This window comes from Bos indicus, chromosome 13 (assembly GCF_029378745.1).
Source record: "Bos indicus isolate NIAB-ARS_2022 breed Sahiwal x Tharparkar chromosome 13, NIAB-ARS_B.indTharparkar_mat_pri_1.0, whole genome shotgun sequence".
Lineage (NCBI taxonomy): Eukaryota > Metazoa > Chordata > Mammalia > Artiodactyla > Bovidae > Bos > Bos indicus.
In genome coordinates, this window is record NC_091772.1 from 11,147,663 (window position 1) to 11,165,713 (window position 18,051).

Sequence of the window (18,051 nt, forward strand, 5' to 3'; positions counted from 1 at the left end):
GTCATTAGAGTTTTGCTATCACATATGCTGTCTCTGAAGAACTCCACTGTGCACTCAGAACAGAATGAGAATGGAAGTGACGTTTAGTGTTATTGTGAAAATAGTTTTGACCTCTTAGACCCCCTGACCCAGTGGGTCTCTGGACTTCAGGATTCTCAGGGTACGCTTGGGAACCATCATTTGAAACCATTGACGTGGTTGGATGTGAAATGATAAAGGGGCCCTTGTGCTGACACAGGATTTAAAGTTTCACTTTTACACTTCTTGCTTGTTTTTTTTACTTCTCTTAAGAAATTAAGACCCGACAGTTCCTTTTTTTTAAAGCAAATATTTCTGTGTTGCAATCATTTTTGTCCCATGGTGCTCTGTGCTCTTTGGATCCAGTGTGGTCCTAGACTCATCCTATTTTCACGTGGAAACAATTAGTGACCCACAAAGCTATCATTTCCTATATAAGTTTATGATGTTTATTCAAGGCTTAAAAAATCAGTTCTGAAGATACTGATAATTTGAGGAAGACCGTCTCGTTGTAATTAAAGCAGTTGGTGGTGGTGTTCAGTCGCTAATCATGTCCAGCTCTTTGTGACCCCATTGACTGCAGCACACTAGGCCTACCTGTGCCTCACCATCTCCCAGAGTTTGCCCAAGTTCACGTCCATTGAATCAGCAATGCTATCCAACCATCTCATCCTCTGCTTCCCCCTTCTCCTCCTGCTGTCAATCTTTCCAGCATCAGGGTCTTTTCCAGTGAGTCAGCTCTTCACATCAGGTACCCAAGACATTGGAGCTTCAGTTTCAGCATCGGTCCATCCAATGAGCATTCAGGGTTGATTTCTCTTAGAATTGACTGGTTTGATCTCTTTGCTGCCCAAGGAACTCTCAAGAGTCTTCGCCAGCACCACAATTTGAAAGAATCAGCTCTTGGGTGCTCAGCCTTCTTTATGGTCCAATTCTCACATCCGTACATGATACTAAAAAAAAATATGGCTTTGGCTGTATGGACCTTTGTCGACAAAGTGATGTCTTTGCATGTTGTCTAGGTTTGTACCATTAATTAAAGTAGTTCAGTTCAATTCAGTCGCTCAGTCATGTCTGACTCTTTGCGACCCCATGAATCGCAGCACGCCAGGCCTCCCTGTCCATCACCGACTCCCGGAGTTCACTCAGACTCACGTCCATGGAGTCAGTGATGCCATCCAGCCATCTCATCCTCTGTCGTCCCCTTCTCCTCCTGCTCCCAATCCCTCCCAGCATCAGAGTCTTTTCCAATGAGTCATCTCTTCGCATGAGGTGGCTAAAGTACTGGAGTTTCAGCTTCAGCATCATTCCCTCCAAAGAAATCCCAGGACTGATTTCCTTTAGGATGGACTGGTTGGATCTCCTTACAGTCCAAGGGACTCTCAAGAGTCTTCTCCAACACCACAATTCAAACGCATCAACTCTTCAGCACTCAGCTTTCTTCACAGTCCGACTCTCACATCCATACATGACCACTGTAAAAACCATGGCCTTGACTAGACGGACCTTGTTGGCAAAATAGTACCATTCATTAAAAGTGTTTTTAAAAACCATGGTCTCTAGAGCATACAGCCTTGTAAGGCATAATTAAATGTAAAATAAATTAGATTTATATATTGTCAATAAAATATTTGTATGTTGAAAACAAATAATTATTAGTAAAGTTCTTATGGAATACAGACTATGTAATAGAAGTTGAGTGAATCAAAGTAAATCATACTAGAAAATTAAAAAACAGAAGAAATGAGATACACTAGTTAACGTCTTTTCATGACTGCGACACGTAAGATACAATAAGCTGGGAAGAACTAGTGAGTCTGAGGGGAGCGGGGGACTTGGAACCGATTCTCTGAAGAAAGACTTTGTACAGTTAGTCAGAGTTGTATTCTTACTCACATTCTAATAAATGGAGACTTTGTTTTCACGTTTTTCAGATTTGGCTTCTACTGCTTTGAGCCTCAGTCTCGAGACTTGTCAGAGAGCTGGGCGTTTGAAAGTTGGTGATCAGTGTCCATCGATGTCACAGTCAATGACCAAAAATCAGTCAGCATCCACAGAATTGGGACAGATGACCGTAACAGATGAAGTAAAGAGGAATATTGCAGTGATGTTTCTGGTAGGGAATTCCACGCTCCATGACCCGTGCCAGTCTCAGCTGCCAGAAAACAGAGAAAGCCAACAAGGTAATGCAGAAGCCCAGAGCACTCAGCCGTGCACCACCTGGGCACGGCCTTACCATCATGCTGACGCTTCCAAATTAGAGGTTTTGTGGCAAAATCTACCTTGTGTTGACTCCTTTCACACAACCTGCAGCCAATACCAGTAAATACCTCTTAACAAGATGTTGGCATTCTCCCTCTGACCATAGTAATACAATAAATAATAAAGAGAGTTAGGAGAACGAAAGTTCATTTTGGCTAATATTTAGCATACACCTGAGAGTGAGTAGCAGGATTATATTTAGAACTCTGGGACTAGTTGGGAGACCTAAGTAGACAGAGATTGCTTTCTCAAAACATGACTTTGTAGCCATATTTTTATATAGCTCTAAATTCGTAAGGATTCAGTATAATTGCAAAAGCAGCTCTGAAACCAAATATTAAAATATTTCTTGTGTTTTCTATGACTTCATATATTTTAGAATTGGCTTTCCTGGTGGTAATGGGAGTCATGGGAAATTTGCTACATAGTACCTCCTTCTCAGCTCTGTCCACATAATATCAACTTGTTTTGTTATTTGTAATGAATTAAGAGTTCACAAGGGATATTGGTTTGAAGGAGTGCTGTATCATTTAAAAGCAGTATACAGAAAATCAATTCTGATTCTACTAGGATGCCCAATCTATTGAGTAACCATGTCTAATAATGTGTTGTCCATAAATACTAATTAATTTAGTGCCTTTAATCAGTCATGTGGTCAAGGCTATAGTAAGAAATCATACACTGTTTCTTTTTACACTCCTGTAGTTATTTCGTTTCTATGCTCACCTTTGCATTTACAGAATATTCTCAGTTATCTCCTAGAATAGTGACTACAAGCTCTAAACTCAAAGTGTTTGTCCTTTTCTTTTTTTTTTAATCTATACAACTGAGTCATTTGCTCGTTTCTCCGTGAGCTTGGTAAGTCCAGGAAACACAGATTCAAATAAAACGGCTACACGAGTCCCTCCAACACTGGACGGTGTGAAATAGGAAAACTACAAAATAAATAGAAGCAGCTTCTGTCAGTTCATGTTGATTGTTTCTCTTCTCAGTCGATACCTTTTATAAAATATCAAGCAGAATCTCCTCCTTCAGAGTCCCAGGATTTGTACATCTATTGGTTTCTTAAAGATTGATTCTATACTAGACCCAGAAAGTTTTATATCCTAAATATTTCTGGAAACATCCCACAGTTCAGGTCTGCATCACCTTTTTTTCCCCACCGTTAATGCCTTCAGATTCATCTTCCTCGTTTTATTTGCGTGCTCTTCAGTTTCATCCCTCCGTCAGCGTTTAGTCACCAATCTCAAAAGCACACGTGACCATGAAGCACTCTAAAGCACATTAATGTCTAGACCTCTGAAAGCGCCACTGATGCTTTCATAACCTGACTTCTGCCTGACTCTCCATCTCTCTCTCTTTCTGTCCTTTGCCCTGGAATTCTGAACTGCTGTTGATGTCCCCCTCACCTGTTCCTGTTGTTGTTGTACAGTTGCTCAGTCATGTCTGACTCTCTGTGACCCCATGGACTGCAGCACACCAGGCTTCCCTGTCCTTCACCATCTCCCGGAGCTTGCTCAAACTCGTGTTTATGGAGTCGGTGATGCCATCCAACCATCTCATCCTCTGTCATCCCCTTCTCCTCCTGACTTCAGTCTTTCCCAGCATCAGGGTCTTTTCCAGTGAGTCAGCTCTTCACATCAGGTGGCCAAAGTAGTGGAGCTTTAGTGTCAGCGTCAGTCCTTCCAATGAATATTCAGAACTGATTTCCTTTAGGATTGACTGGTTGGATCTCCTTGCAGTCCAAGGGACTCTCAAGGTCTTCTCCAACACCACAGTTGAAAAGCATCAGGTCTTTGGCATTCAGTCTTCTTTATGGTCCAACTCTCACATTCATACATGACTACTGGAAAAACCACAGCTTTGACTAGACAAACCTTTGTCAGCAAAGTAATGTGTCTGCTTTTTAATATGTTGTCAATGTTTGTCATATCTTTTCTTCCAAGGAGAAAGTGTCTTTTAATTTTATGGCTGCAGTCACCATCTGCATTGATTTACGAGCCCCCCAAAAATAAAGTCTGTCACCATTCCCATTGTTTCCCCATCTCTTTGCCATGAAGTGGTGGGGCCAGATGCCACGATCTCCGGTAGTCCCTGTCCCTGTACTTTGACAATATCTACCCTGTCGTGCGTGTGCTTCTGTCCCCGTCTTGCTGCACCCTTAAGTGCTCTCCCTTTCCTGCCCTCTGTTCCCTTGAAGTCTCTGCTCAGACATCATCTCCAGAAGAGCCATCCCTGACACCTTTTATCTACATTTTTCTTTAAACTGTGGTATCTAGTACTGAGCAGAAACCTGAGAAATAATTATTGAATAAAAGAAATAAAGACTATTTATACCAAGGTGATTTTTAAAATTTTATTTCTTTTTTTTTAATTTTATTTTTTAACTTTAAAATATTGCATTGGTTTTGCCATATATCAACATGAATCCGCCACAGGTATACACGTGTTCCCCATCCTGACCCCTCTTCCCTCCTCCCTCCCCGTACCATCCTTCTGGGTCATCCCAGTGCACCAGCCCCAAGCATCCAGCATCGTGCATCGAACCTGGACTGGCGACTCGTTTCATATATGATATTATACATGTTGCAATGCCATTCTCCCAAATCATCCCACCCTCTCCCTCCTTATTGGAGGATAATTGCTTTACAGAATTTTGTTGTTTTCTGTCAAACATCATCATGAATCAGCCATAGGTATACATATATCCCCTCCATTTTGAACCTCCCTCCCATCTCCCTCCCCATCCCAGCCCTCTAGATTGGTAAGAGCCCCTGTTTGAGTTTCCTGAGCTGTACAGCAAATTCCCGTTGGCTGTATATACCAAGGTGATTTTTAAGAGCTTGTCCTCTGCAGTTTAGGAGCCAAGAGGATTGACATGTGAAGAAATAATTTACAGTTCAGATGTGTGTCTATCACTAGGAAAATCTAGAAAGATACACTAGAAAAATCTTTAAAGTACTAAGGTAGCTACAAGGAAAGAGATACCTTTTATCTGGGGAAAGATAGCTGTAATCAAAGACAATTTCACAAAGCAGGTTGAGTCTTAAAAGAGGAAAAGTAACTTGTCAAAAGAGTACAGGGAAGCATTTCAGATTAAGAAACTGACAAAAGCATAAAAAGTAAGAGGAATTTTGTAAACCATGAGTAATGTTGCAGTCGAAGCTTGGCATGTTGTTAAAAAGGTATTGTTATGAAGTAGGGAAGAGAATGTATTGTGACTTTATATGTCTGTCCTGTATTTTGAATTTTTGTTTGGTTTCTGATTGTTTTGTTCACTGATGTTTGGATGAATCTGTGACTGAATCTTTGAGCTGTATGTGTGCCTGTAACCTGGTGACATCTGGCATTTCCCAAAGGATTTGGTTAAAATTTTTAGATCGTTGGAAGTATTTCTTAAAGAAGTAGATATTCAGTTGAAGATTAAGATTGACTTAATCTGTCATTTGATACAATGTTTTAGATCTACGTTTTAAATGAAGATTATGTCTTTTATCTAAACATTCTAAGTAATTTTAACTAAACATACAGATTTGTCAGCAGAACTAGACTTGGAAATGATATCAGAGGAAGCACAGGAAAAACCTGATGGAGATGAAAATAACCATTCACAGGTATGTAAAACTGTAAATTTCAATTTCTGGTTTAATACTGTATGAGAAAATGTGTATCAAACAAGGCAAATTAGAATGGAAAGATAAGTTAAAACCCATCACAAATGAGTTAAAGCAGAAGTTTGGTGAAATACAAAATTACCATTTGTCCTGAGGAAGATTCACTACGTGATAACCCTAAAAAAGGAGTAAACAAAAAGGAAATATCTCCTAATATGACAAATAATATACTTGATTGTGAGGGAAAAGATGCATTTGGAGTATCTATGTCTCTAGTATTCCCAGCATTTCCTGAACAAAAAGAACCCAGTCTTGAAAACTTTTTGCATTGTCTGTAAACTCTGGGTCCCTGGGATATGCTTGTCGGTCATCTTCAAAGCTTTGTTTCACTGAAAATAAAATAGACGTTGAAAATGATCAACTAGACATTGAACACGTGTTTATCAAAATTGAGGAGAGTTTTTATAATGATACAGAAAATAAAAATGGAGCAGACCCAGTAGTTACATTTGAAGTGAAAGAAGAAGAAGAGTTTGATATGCAAATGTCACAAAATATGAGGCAAAATCCTACTAATTGGAAATTAGACATCCGACAGACACATCAGTCTAGTCTGTGGCTTGTCCGCTCCGGGAAGATGAAACACATTATTCAAATAAAAAGTCACAGTACTCCCGCTGTTGTTACAAATACTGATCAGAAAAGCAAACCAATACAGGACTGGTTCCAGAAGCCACTGCATGCGGATAATTGTAGTGCTAGTAAGGATAAAAGCATGGAACTCGACTTAGAAAATGGGAATTCTTCACCGAAAAGTCACAGAGCATCCAAAGTGTATGTAAATGAAGAATTCCAGAAGGATATGCAGAGATTTAAGAATGAAATAGACATGTTACAAGTAGAGTTGCTGGCTTTGGAAAAAGAAAATTCAACTTTCAAAAGAGGTAGAGGTTCCTTTGCTCTTGCTTTGGTTTTTCTCTTTCTCAATGATCTGGTCTGTTTGATTTTCCACTTATGAATAAAGTGGGGTCATCTAAATAGGTAATTGTGTAGAAATAGATTGTCTGCCATCACAATAATAGGAATGCAGGAAACAATTTTCATGGCTTTTGTCCTTCAATCAATCTAATATCTAATTCTGTCTCTGTCAGTCTTTCATGTGGACTGGGAAACTCATTTAGCTATGTACCACATGATCTTCTGAGCCTGAATAAGCACCAGGGAAATTGCTTAAGAAGTATTATCAGCTAGGGTTTTGCAGTTTTTGTTTTTTTTTCCTTTAACTCTGTCAGATTAAATATGTTGTATTTCCATAGAATGGGAAGAAAGCAGTGACTGAGAGAAGGGACATAAACACGTGTTCCCTCTAATCTCTTCATTGTGGTTGAATGTGTGTGATCTTCTCTGCTTTCCACAGTCACTGGGCTCTTAGATTCCCAGCATGGCTGCTTCAGGATCTTTTCAATAACAAATACATGTGCTCCCACATAGGCTTTAATCACCACTCTCAGATGTTTATTTTGGGACAGACCTTTCCATTAAGTTTTTTACTAAAATGTAGTAAGTTTTGACATGTGTGATTTTGTCACATAGGGTGTGTGTGTGTGTGTGTGTGAAAGTTGCTCAGTCGTGTCTGACTCTTGGCGAGCCCTTGGACTGTAGCCTGCCAGGTTCCTCTGTCCTTGGTATACCAGAGTGGGTAGCTGTTCCCTTCTCCAGGGGATCTTTCCAACCCACATCTCCCGCATTGAAGGTGGATTCTTTCATATTTGAGCCACCAGGGAAGACCATAGGTAGTATAAAACCACAGCAAAAAAGAAAAAATATTGTCTTTATCTCCAAAGGAGAAAACTGAGTTTTGAGACGCTGAGAGATTTTTCTTTCTTCAGTAATAGGTTTTTAAAATTGTTTGTTTGCTCTTTTGTGTAAGAGGTGCTTTAACTGAATTTGAACAATAGACAAGGGGAAAAAAAATAAAAACCTCTATGTATTTTCCGGTAAAAAAAAAAAAAAAAAGGAGATGAACCCTATCCCCAACTGCTGCTGCATCACTTCAGTCGTGTCCGACTCTGTGTGACCCCATAGACGGCAGCCCACCAGGCTCTGCCGTCCCTGGGATTCTCCAGGCAAGAACACTGGAGTGGGTTGCCATTTCCTTCTCCAAAGCACAAAAGTGAAAAGTGAAAGTGAAGTTGCTCGGTCGTGTCTGACTCTTTGCGACCCCATGGACTGCAGCCTACCAGGCTCCTCCGCCCATGTGATTTTCCAGGCAAGAGTACTGGAGTGGGTTGCCATTGCCTTCTCCATATCCCCAACTAAGGCATTTAAAAATACTCTACCAAAGTCACACTTTTAACTTATCTGATTAATCTGATGAATTCATCTGGTAATTTATCACATTCAAGGTTACAGAATTGTATCATTTCTTTTGGTGCCATAAAATGCTAGGGAAAGCCACTTTAGGGGCTTCAAACAAAACCTTGAACTTTTTTGAATTTTATTGCTGTTTTTGGTAAATAGTGGGGCAACAGTATGCAATTATTTCTATACCCTCTAGCTGTAAGGTTTGACAGTTATTGCATGTGGAATTGGGAAGCATTACTTACATTCCAGAATTCCACACTAACAACTCCTCAGTTTCATTCTGCTCCTTGTGTTTTGGTAAACTTAGGTAAACTTTTTCTCATATATTTTAGTGAACACCATCACTTTTTTGCTATCTCCGGGATCCAGGTGAAAAAAAGAATTGTAAAAGGCAGAGGGAAAAGAATAGCTTTAGTGCAGAAAGAAGAATGTTTCCTTTCTGTCTCTGAGGCACTAAGGTGTCACATCCTCTACATCTGGCTGTTTAATGGAAAATCCAGGTGGTAAAGACTGAAGAGGACAGATTTTGTGTCTTTGTCTTTTTATTTCTCTGTCTCTGCCAGTCAGATGGGGAAGACTGAATGTGAATAATTGCATCTTATGAAGAAAGCCATTTTTGAAATTTGGGGAATTTTGTTTCTTTTCCTCAAACAGAAAGGAGCAGATTTTACAAAAATTTCAGTGACTTGTAAGTGGTAAAATAAGCACAAAAATGTTTTTATCACTTAAATTCAGGGCAAACGCTGAAGCAAATAATAAAATTGAAAACAAAGATCTTTATAATAAAGAAGTAGCAATTATTCTTAGTGTCAAACTTTCACTAAAGGTTCAAGAAAAGAAGCACAAAAGTAGTGAAGTGGAAGTATCAGACAACGAATGTGATGCTGCTGCTGAGAGTGGATTGATTCAGCAGAGAAAGAGTGGAAGAAACAGCAGCCAGGAGTTTCCTGCTGCGGAGAATGAAGATTTTGATAGGTAATCCTGTATCAATATTTCACATCAGATCATTTGTTATTTTCCTATAAAATAATTTCTAACTTGAACTAATGTTTGTGATTTACACATTTTATATTTCACTAGGGATATAGTTATTTTGAATACTCTTGTCCTTTAGCCTCAATACTAGAGTTCCTTTGTTAACATACCACCGTGTTACAGTATTAGAGTATTCTGGAGTTGACTGCATACTTGCCTTAACCAGTGTGTTGTAAAGTTAAATTTATGTCACTAATGAGCATCCTTTCATTTCAGTCTGAGGACTTCCTTCAGCGTTTCTCATGAGGCGGGACTAGTGGTGATGAACTCCCTCAGGTTTGCTTTGTCTGGGACAGTTTTTATTTCTCCTTCATTTCTGAAAGACACCTTTTCTGGATAGAGTACTCTTGGTTGGCAGTTTTGTTCTCCTAGCACTTTGAGTATGTCCATGGATGGAGCCAGATTGCTGTTGGTGGCGGGAGAGCCGATGAGGCACCTGTTTTTCAGCCATGATGCTCTTGTCACCCCATCATGTGGGTGGTTTAAAAGTAAACTCCCCCCACTCTGGCCAAATATTTCCTTGATTTCTTCTCTCATGGTACATGTACCTCATGTCATTTAAAATATTATCTAAATTAAGTATGGCTTTTTTCTGTGAATTCTCTTTTTAGTTTATTTTTGGCTGCGCTGGGTCTTTGCTGCTGCAGTGCTTGGGCTTCTCAGTGTGGTGGCTTCTCTTGATGCTGAGCGTGGGCTCTAGGGTGCTGGCTTCAGTAGTCGTGCAGCATGGGTTTCGTTGCCCCGTGGTGTGTGGGATCTCCCCTGACAAGGAATTGAACCGGTGCCCCCTGTATTGGCAGGTGGACTCTGAAGCACTAGACCACCAGGAAAATCCCTAAAGTCACCATGATTATATTTAGAAGCAACACAAAAAATATAGTGTAAATCTAATTATGACTCCCACATCTAAGAGTCATTGTGTTTAGGCAGTGGACTCCAGGTTTTCAGTGTAGCCCTTGAGCTTCTTCCAGATGCATCTCTCTACTTTCTTCCATATATTTTGTACTTTTCCTTCCAGGTTCCTAGGAAACAACCTAGATGCCACATGCTGATGTTTGTGCTCACATTCGAATCTCCAAGTAGAATGGTTTTCTCCCTTTTCTCTTTCTCATGACCTCCTGTCTTCACTTCTCCTATAAATCTTTCCTTATTACACTTATGACTTTCATATGTCAACTCTTACATATCATATTGTATCATAACTGTATATCTGTGTTTGAAGGAAGAATTTGTTTTCTTGCATATGTTTGGTACTTCATAACTGTTTTGAGAGTTAATCAATGACTTAAGATGGGCAAGAGTTGGAATTTTACAAGAATTTGTTTTTTATTCTTTATCAATTGAATTATTAGAAAACATTGGCTTTTTTTGTGAATTTTTTAAAAGTAGCTACCCTGGTGTGCACAGGAAGGAAGTAAAGAAAAAGAACAACGCCAAACGGACACCAGAAGGCTGTGTCATTGCACCGATATTTGAAAAGCCCGATTCACTGACTGGTGGTCTGCTGCACGTGAATGATGAAAACAAAGTGAATCAGGATGATGACAGGTACATTCTACAAATTCTTTGTTTGTAGGATAAGTAATATTAGCCCTGAGTACTTCTTCTGGAAATAGAGCAGCATAATACACTGCACAGGCCAAGACAAGGCATTCCTCAACTCTAGTGGATGAACTATAGTTGAAAGTTGCTGAAAGGTTAAAGTGAGGACCAGTGACTTTGGCTGGAAGTTGTTCCAGTGAAGAGTCCCCTTGGAAGCTGAACTGCAGTGAATACAGTAAACAGCTCCGTAGGGAATATTATTGGGACAGGCCATGAAGAACTGGATGGTAATTGAAGAGGAATGTGGAGTTCAAAGGTGTTTCTTGTTTTAGGTTAAGAAGGGAGCTTTTAGAGTGTGTATGCTGTTGGAAATGAGCCAGCGAAGGATGTGTTTATTTAATCTTGTTTGCATTTCCAATATTGGAAAGCTTATTGATTGCATGACATTATCTTTAAACTATTGCTGCTAAGTCACTTCAGTCGTGTCCGACTCTGTGCAACCCCATAGACGGCAGCCCACCAGGCCCCTCCGTCCATGGGATTTTCCAGGCAAGAGTACTGGAATGGGGTGCCATTGCCTTCTCCGTTTAAGCTATTACAATAAACTAATGGCACATAATACTTCTGCTCATATATAGTTTTATGGTAAAGGCTTGTTCATTGGTTCTGAAGTGTAATATTCCTATATAATTGAATATGCAGATGACTACTTAAGTTAATTCGATCACACGTAGATTTTCAAAAATTCCATAATTGTGAATTTACAAACACTTAGGCTATCCTGAATAGGATTTGATAATTCCTTGATGATTCTAGTTGATAGTAGCTTTGTGAGTAGCTATGATTTTGTAAGGTACTCTGAAACTTCACATCATATTAACTTCATAGTTGTTTATAGATTGCAGAGAAAAGGGGAAGATTTTGTTTATATAAAATAGAAAAAAATATTAACAATCTTTCACAGATGATTCCTTTTGGATGATAAAGATCTAAATGACAAAAACCATGCTTCCTGTATTAAGAGTGTCATTAACACATATTGTGTGCTCGATAAGTGGATGTCAGATGCATGAAGAAACAGCAGAATGGTTGAATGGATGCCTATTGATGAATTCCTTTACGAAAAACAAATCTTTATTGAAAGTAGATTTCCAGACTTGCCTACATCTGGTTTTTTTATTTTTTGAGAAATACATTTTAAGATTCAGAAATTATTATTTGTAGTTATAGCTAGACATGGAATAATGCTATGGATTCATTCGCCATCATGTTACTTAAGAAGACTTTTCAATATTACTTTCTCAGCATATTTTGGAAGAGCAGTTTTGAAGCCAGATGTCCTGGGTTTGAATTCTGGGTCTGTGGTGATGTGCTGTGTGGGCTTGGGCGAGTTCCTCAGCCTTTCTGTGCTCCATTTCTTCTTATACCTATCTCCCAGAATGACTGTGAGGATGAAAATGCCTTTAAGACATGTCAAGTGCTTATAATAATGCATAGCAGTTGCCTAGGAAGTCCTCGCAAAGCTAATATCATGGTTATTCAAAATGGGTTTCTTTCTTAGAAGGACTTAAGGACTATCTCCCAGATAGGTTTTAGTGCCATAAAAATTAGTTCTTGTTGAAAATGACAGGTGCAAAAACCCTGGTATGCTGCTTTCTATCACATAACACAAGTAACGTTATGTTTTTCCTTTGCCTTGGATCTAAATTTAATGCTTTATTAATATTACTGATATATTTTCTTTGTCCTTTAATGCTCCTCTTACTGATTGTTGCATTCTTTTATAGAAAATTACTTACCAATGCAGAGTTTATCTAAAAAAGAAAAGTTTAGGTATTGTTTGTATTTTTGAGTATTTACTATTAGCCTGAAAAGAATCATTTGTTTTTTTAGGCCTGCGAGAAAAACACCATATGACAAGAAGAAGGTATAGTGAAAAAAAAAAAATGAACTTTAAAAAATATTATCCTAGTAAAAAGTACTTTGTAAAAGGAATAGTGGCAAAATAGAAAATCTTCCTTTGTTGTAGAGAACTTTACTTTGAACACATCATTTAGAAACTGATAAAGTTATCCTTTTGATAAAAATCTGTTCTTTTAAGAAGTGTCTGTTTTTGCTTTGATAAAGAGAGTTATCACCTCTGTACACTTAATATATTTTATACATATTTTAAGGACATTGTGAGACAATATTGTTTATGTGTAGGTCAGAGAACAAATTAATTATGTGAACCACTTGGATGACTTAACTCAGTCTTCTGAGACTGTTTCTGAGGATGACGACGTGCGTTACTCTACAAATTCCATGTTGCAAGTAGAACCACTTGGCTTGGGGCATAAAGGTAGGACCGCAGTGTAAATATTAACAGAAAGCCTCTTTGTGTACAGAGTAGTGATATATGCGCATCTTATCCAGTACTGCTCTAGAGCCAGGGATGTGTTACAGTGCTGTGCATCTCAGAAGTAGGTTCTGTATTAAAAGAACATGAACGTGAGTGGATACTCTGCGCCACAGGCCTGTGATCATTCTCACTCACTGTACCTTCTGTTGACTCTTCTTTCCTGTGCCTTCACCCAAGGTCATGTTAGCATCGTTTTCCTCCTAGAATAACTGAAATAATCTCAGAACTTCTTTCCCTGCCACTCCACCTTGAGGAACCTTGGTCTGCAGAGCAACTTTAATTATTAACTATTTTTAAAAATTCAGATCTCATCATGTAACCCAAGTGTTGCTTCTCTTTGCTGCGTAGTTAAAGGCCACAACTGTCTAGTTTCATCTGGTTTTATTTTTATTTTTTATTTTTTTTTTAGTTTGAGCTAAGAGAGGTTTTAAAAGATGCCCACTGACACTATCAAGTAGCCTCAGGGTAGAAATGACTCTCAGGCTGCCAAGGCTGTAGAAAATGTGCAGGACAGACCGAGATTACATACAGCTTGTGTTTAAGATTAAGAGGGTAGAAGAGTTAACTGCTAACCCAGCACTACGACTGTACTTGTTTGGGAAAAAAAAAAACTGCTCTGTTTCAGCGATGGTTTCCTCTCTAGTTTCTCTCAGGCGGGTAGGGAGTCTGTTTCCTCGAGTTTCACCCGTTCTTGTTGATAGACCTTGTCTCGTACGTAAGCTGCCATCTGCTAGGATAGCTGTGGGAGTCCTCCGGGGGTCTCTGAAGTGTGTTGTGTACACGTGTGTCTGAGAGCTCACAGAGCTCCCTTCCTTCCAGCATGTGGTCCTTGTTTGCTCTCTGGTTGGATAAAAGTACTTGCGATGTCTCCTTTCCACATTCCCTGCCATCAAACCCAGTCAGGTCCAAAATCCTCAATCAACAGCAGGTTTTAAAACTTGGGAGATGGGAGTAAGGTGTGAGGGGGGGAAAGTTTGTGCACAAGCCTCCCGCTCCTGAGCGGAGACCTGTGCTCTTAGCTTTCCCCACAGGTGTCCACTTTCCTTCCGGTAGCTGACCGTTCAGCTCTGCCCCCGAGGGGAACACGCCACGGGGAGGAGGCACACGCTCCTCTTCCTGCAGTCCTCGCTCCCGGTGTCGGCTGTCCCGCCACAGCCCCTCAGTCTGCCGCGTGTCCTCTTCCATCTGGACTAAGCAGTGCCCTCCGGGAGCTGGCCGTGCTGCTCAGACCCGCCGTGTGCACGCCGCGTGGACCCCCGAGCAGAGTGGGGGGCGGGTGGCCGGGGGTCTGGGTGGACTCTAAGGCACTTTCCTCTCCACACAGCGGCAGGCGGCCCCGCCGGCGCTCTCCCGAGCAGACGACCCCAGGCAGGCCGGCTCCCTGTTCAGGCAGCTGGTCGCTGACGAGGAAGACTCGGCCGCACCCTCGCTGTTCAAACTCGGGTGGCTCTCCAGCATGACCAAGTGACGAGGACGCTCCGTCTCTCTAAATAAATACTCTTGCGTTATTTCTCCTAGAAGTGACTCTGCCCCTTTTTTTCTGAGCCACACCAGTCTCTGCGGTGGCCGTGGTGGCACGTGGCCCCCTCGTTCCTGTTGGGGCGGGCATGACATTACACGTAGAGCCAGTGAAGTCCATGCCCCAGAGTTCACAGCAGTCGTGACTCCAGGCCTCAGTTCCTATAGCTTTTACTGCATCAGCCTTCACTGGTGCCTTCTCACACGGCAAGGCGGTGGTTTTATTTTTTACCCTTCTTTCTACATGAATTTTAGAATCAGCGTGTCAGTTTCCTAAAATGTCTGCTGGTCTTAATGTTTTCGTTTTCCTTCAGTTCAAAATACTTTGTAATTCTTCTTTTCATTACCTCTTTGATCCAAGGGTTATTTAGGTCAGTGTGATTTAGTTTCCAAATGTTGAAAGTTTTCCTTCTGTGCTCTTGCTTCTCATGGATGTGTTAGGTGCATCCAGAGGGGGCCTGAGGCTAGGGCTGATTATTTCCTGCCTTGGAGGCCAGACCTTGCTGACTACCCTGTTCATTCTGCTGGTACCTAGGAGTTTTTCCAGCCTGGCTCATGAGAATAGATAGAATTCCTGGGACTGAGTGAGCACCAGTCACAGGTTCCTATGGTCTTTTCAGATGGTTTCTCCCTGGTCTCAGGTGGTTCTCCCAGATGGGCGCTGTTTGTTTCTCTGCTGAATACCCGAGGGGCTCCTCCTCAGATCTCCAGGGTCCTTTTTCTCTCTGTCCCACTCTCTCCTCTCTGCGGTTCTGAGCTGTCATTTCTGCCCACTTTGGTTTCACCAGACTGTCAGCTTCATCACCTCCTGTCAGGGAGTCTGGCTGACTCAGCTTCTGTTCCTTCTCCCCATGTTGGGCCCTGGAAATTCTCTCCAGGCGGTGAGCTGGGGCGTTCCTTAGGCTAACCTGGTGTGTTTCCGGGATCATTGTCCTTCACTCCCTGAAGTCCTTTGTCATGAAATCATTGTTTAATGTATTTTGTCAGCGTTGTTTTTGCTCGCTCCACTCAGGAAGGTAAATCAGTAGCTGTTCACTCTGTCTTGGTTAAAAACATATGGCAGCTGGAGACTGTCTACAGGGTTGTTCTTCCTACTCTACTTACTACTTCCTGCTCATCCTTCATTTCTCAGTGTGACAGCTCTTCCCCAGGGAAATCTTTCCTGGACCCAATCTATCTCAAGTTCTGTTATGTGATCATAGAACTCTCTTTTCTTAGAGTATCTATCTGAGTTCATAATTATTTTATTTGTCTTTCTCTTCTACTAGACTTCAAGCTAAACAAGACCCAGGGACATCTGTTTTATCTGCAGAGCTTAGAATAATGTCTTCCAATTATAGACACTTAATACTTGTTCAGTGCGTGGATGAGTGAACGTGAAAGGCACAGTCCTTTATACTCAAAAATTACTCACATAATTTTTTTTTGTTTCTATCTTTGTTTTCTTCATCATGCAGATTCTGTTAGCTTGTTGAAAATTCAAGATACAATTCTTTCACATGAAAGATTAGTAGGTTTTCAAAGAAGCCATTGTGAACTACTTAGAGAATTTTACAGAATGAAAAGTAAGGTTCGTGGGCTACAGAAAGAGCTGTCAGAAACCAAAGAAGTAAAGTCACAGTTAGAGCATCAGAAAGTGGAGTGGGAACGAGAGCTCGGCAGCTTGAGGTACTGTACATCTCGCTTTTAAAGAAATACGTGAACTGTTGTTTCCTTTAATACTGCAGAGACGTAGACGTGTTATAAGGACTAACTTATCCTCTAGGATTTTACAGGGGAGAAAGTGTCACTAGTATTGTGGAGTGTGAAATTCTTGGAAATAATATGGCAGGTTCTTAACAGTGAATGCTTCTAATAACTTAATGTATGTTTTTCCAAATCATCATTTTCATGACCATACAGAAGTCCACCATAAGGAAACCCCATTAAATATTTACCAAGTTAACTTTCAGTTGTTTTTCACTGTTCTGTATTCTATTTAATACTGCAAGGAACACCTTTTCTGTAAATTCATTTCTACCTTTCTAATTATTTTGAATACATTATCTTTAATAATATCATATTATTTGGTTAAAGTATGAGAACTTAAAAAAGGTCTGTGATCTATATTTATAAACTATTCTTGGCAAAGTTTATATTACTTTACATTCCCACCTGCAGATGTATAAAGTAGCCATTTTTCTCAAGAGAAAATGAAAACAGTTGTATGCAGTTTTATTCTTAACCCTCTGTCTGAAAACAGTGACCATTATTAAGTGCTTTTCATTGTATTCCCTCCACATTTACTATTTTAAACATTGTAAAGATGGAACAAAAGTTATTGCAGCAGTGAATAATCTCATGATTTTCTAAGAAGAGCTTTAAATTTGGCAGATTCACCTTAAAGCAAAAAGAAGAGAATAGAAGAAATGCCGATATGTTATGTGAAAAAATGAGGGAGCATTTAAGAAGAAAAGAAGACGAATATAGTAAAGAAGTTGAAGTGAAACAGCAACTAGAACTCACTTTCCGAGCAGTAGAAGTGAAACTGAAGGCTGAGAGAAATAATCTGAATCAGGTAGAGTAATCTTTGGTGAAAATTTCAAATTTCTAACACTATTTCATCAATAGTATTTATAATATCCCCTTTTAAAAAAAAAAAAATACCATTTAGTGTTGCACCATTTATTTAGTGTCATTTTGTTTAGTGTTATAGGAAATTTTAGGTTAATTGTTAAAAATAAAAGAAATTCAAAATTCCCAAAGTAATAAGGCCAGAAATAAGAATTGTATGATCCTGACATGCTGGGTGCACTTTTTCGAGCAGAGGGAGGAAAAGGTCACGTCAGTAGTTCACACAATAGATCCTGAGAAACCACAGGGTTGAGAATGGTGTAGAAACTGGAGGTTAAGCTCTCAGCCCACCTCGGGCAACAGATCCTTCTGCCTTGAGGGACCATTAGGGACGATCGTGCCTAATTTTACATCAAGTTGCCTCTGGCCTTCAATCTGGCAGGTGGCTGAGGGTCGTGGACCCCCTCCTTCTGTGCCCGTCAGCCCTCTAGGCCACCTGCCCCGTGAACAGCTTAGAGCTGGCTCCAGCTTTCCCAGCTGGGTTCTCCCTCACAGCAGAGTCCTCAAGGACAGGTGTTAACTGGCAGCCTCGAGAGGTGCAGGAATTTTTTTCCAGCAGTTGGTAGAAACCAGACACTCTTGAAGTTGGTTGTCCTTCATTCTGCAGAGTTCTCGAGTGGCATCTCAGAGCAGAGGAATTTGCTCCCACACCTGATATCCCTCTCAAACATGGCCTGGGTCCCA

The 18,051-nt window shown here is 40.4% G+C and overlaps 1 protein-coding gene across 17 annotated transcripts in view; it reads left to right on the forward strand.

Moving 5' to 3' along the window:
* Positions 1 to 18,051, forward strand: part of LOC109567866 (ankyrin repeat domain-containing protein 26-like) — a 72,366-nt gene that overhangs the window by 39,251 nt on the left and 15,064 nt on the right. For 14 of the 17 annotated variants that reach the window (XM_070801965.1, XM_070801961.1, XM_070801955.1 and 11 more), the window contains 9 exons: positions 1,953 to 2,201; positions 5,812 to 5,894; positions 9,085 to 9,233; positions 9,510 to 9,569; positions 10,680 to 10,841; positions 12,729 to 12,762; positions 13,041 to 13,176; positions 16,212 to 16,422; positions 17,128 to 17,311. In XM_070801965.1, coding sequence (XP_070658066.1) covers positions 1,953 to 2,201; positions 5,812 to 5,894; positions 9,085 to 9,233; positions 9,510 to 9,569; positions 10,680 to 10,841; positions 12,729 to 12,762; positions 13,041 to 13,176; positions 16,212 to 16,422; positions 17,128 to 17,311 — 1,268 coding nt within the window. The remainder of the gene's footprint in view (positions 1 to 1,952; positions 2,202 to 5,811; positions 5,895 to 9,084; positions 9,234 to 9,509; positions 9,570 to 10,679; positions 10,842 to 12,728; positions 12,763 to 13,040; positions 13,177 to 16,211; positions 16,423 to 17,127; positions 17,312 to 18,051) is intronic. The other 3 variants (XM_070801954.1, XM_070801959.1, XM_070801960.1) reach the window with 3 other exon arrangements.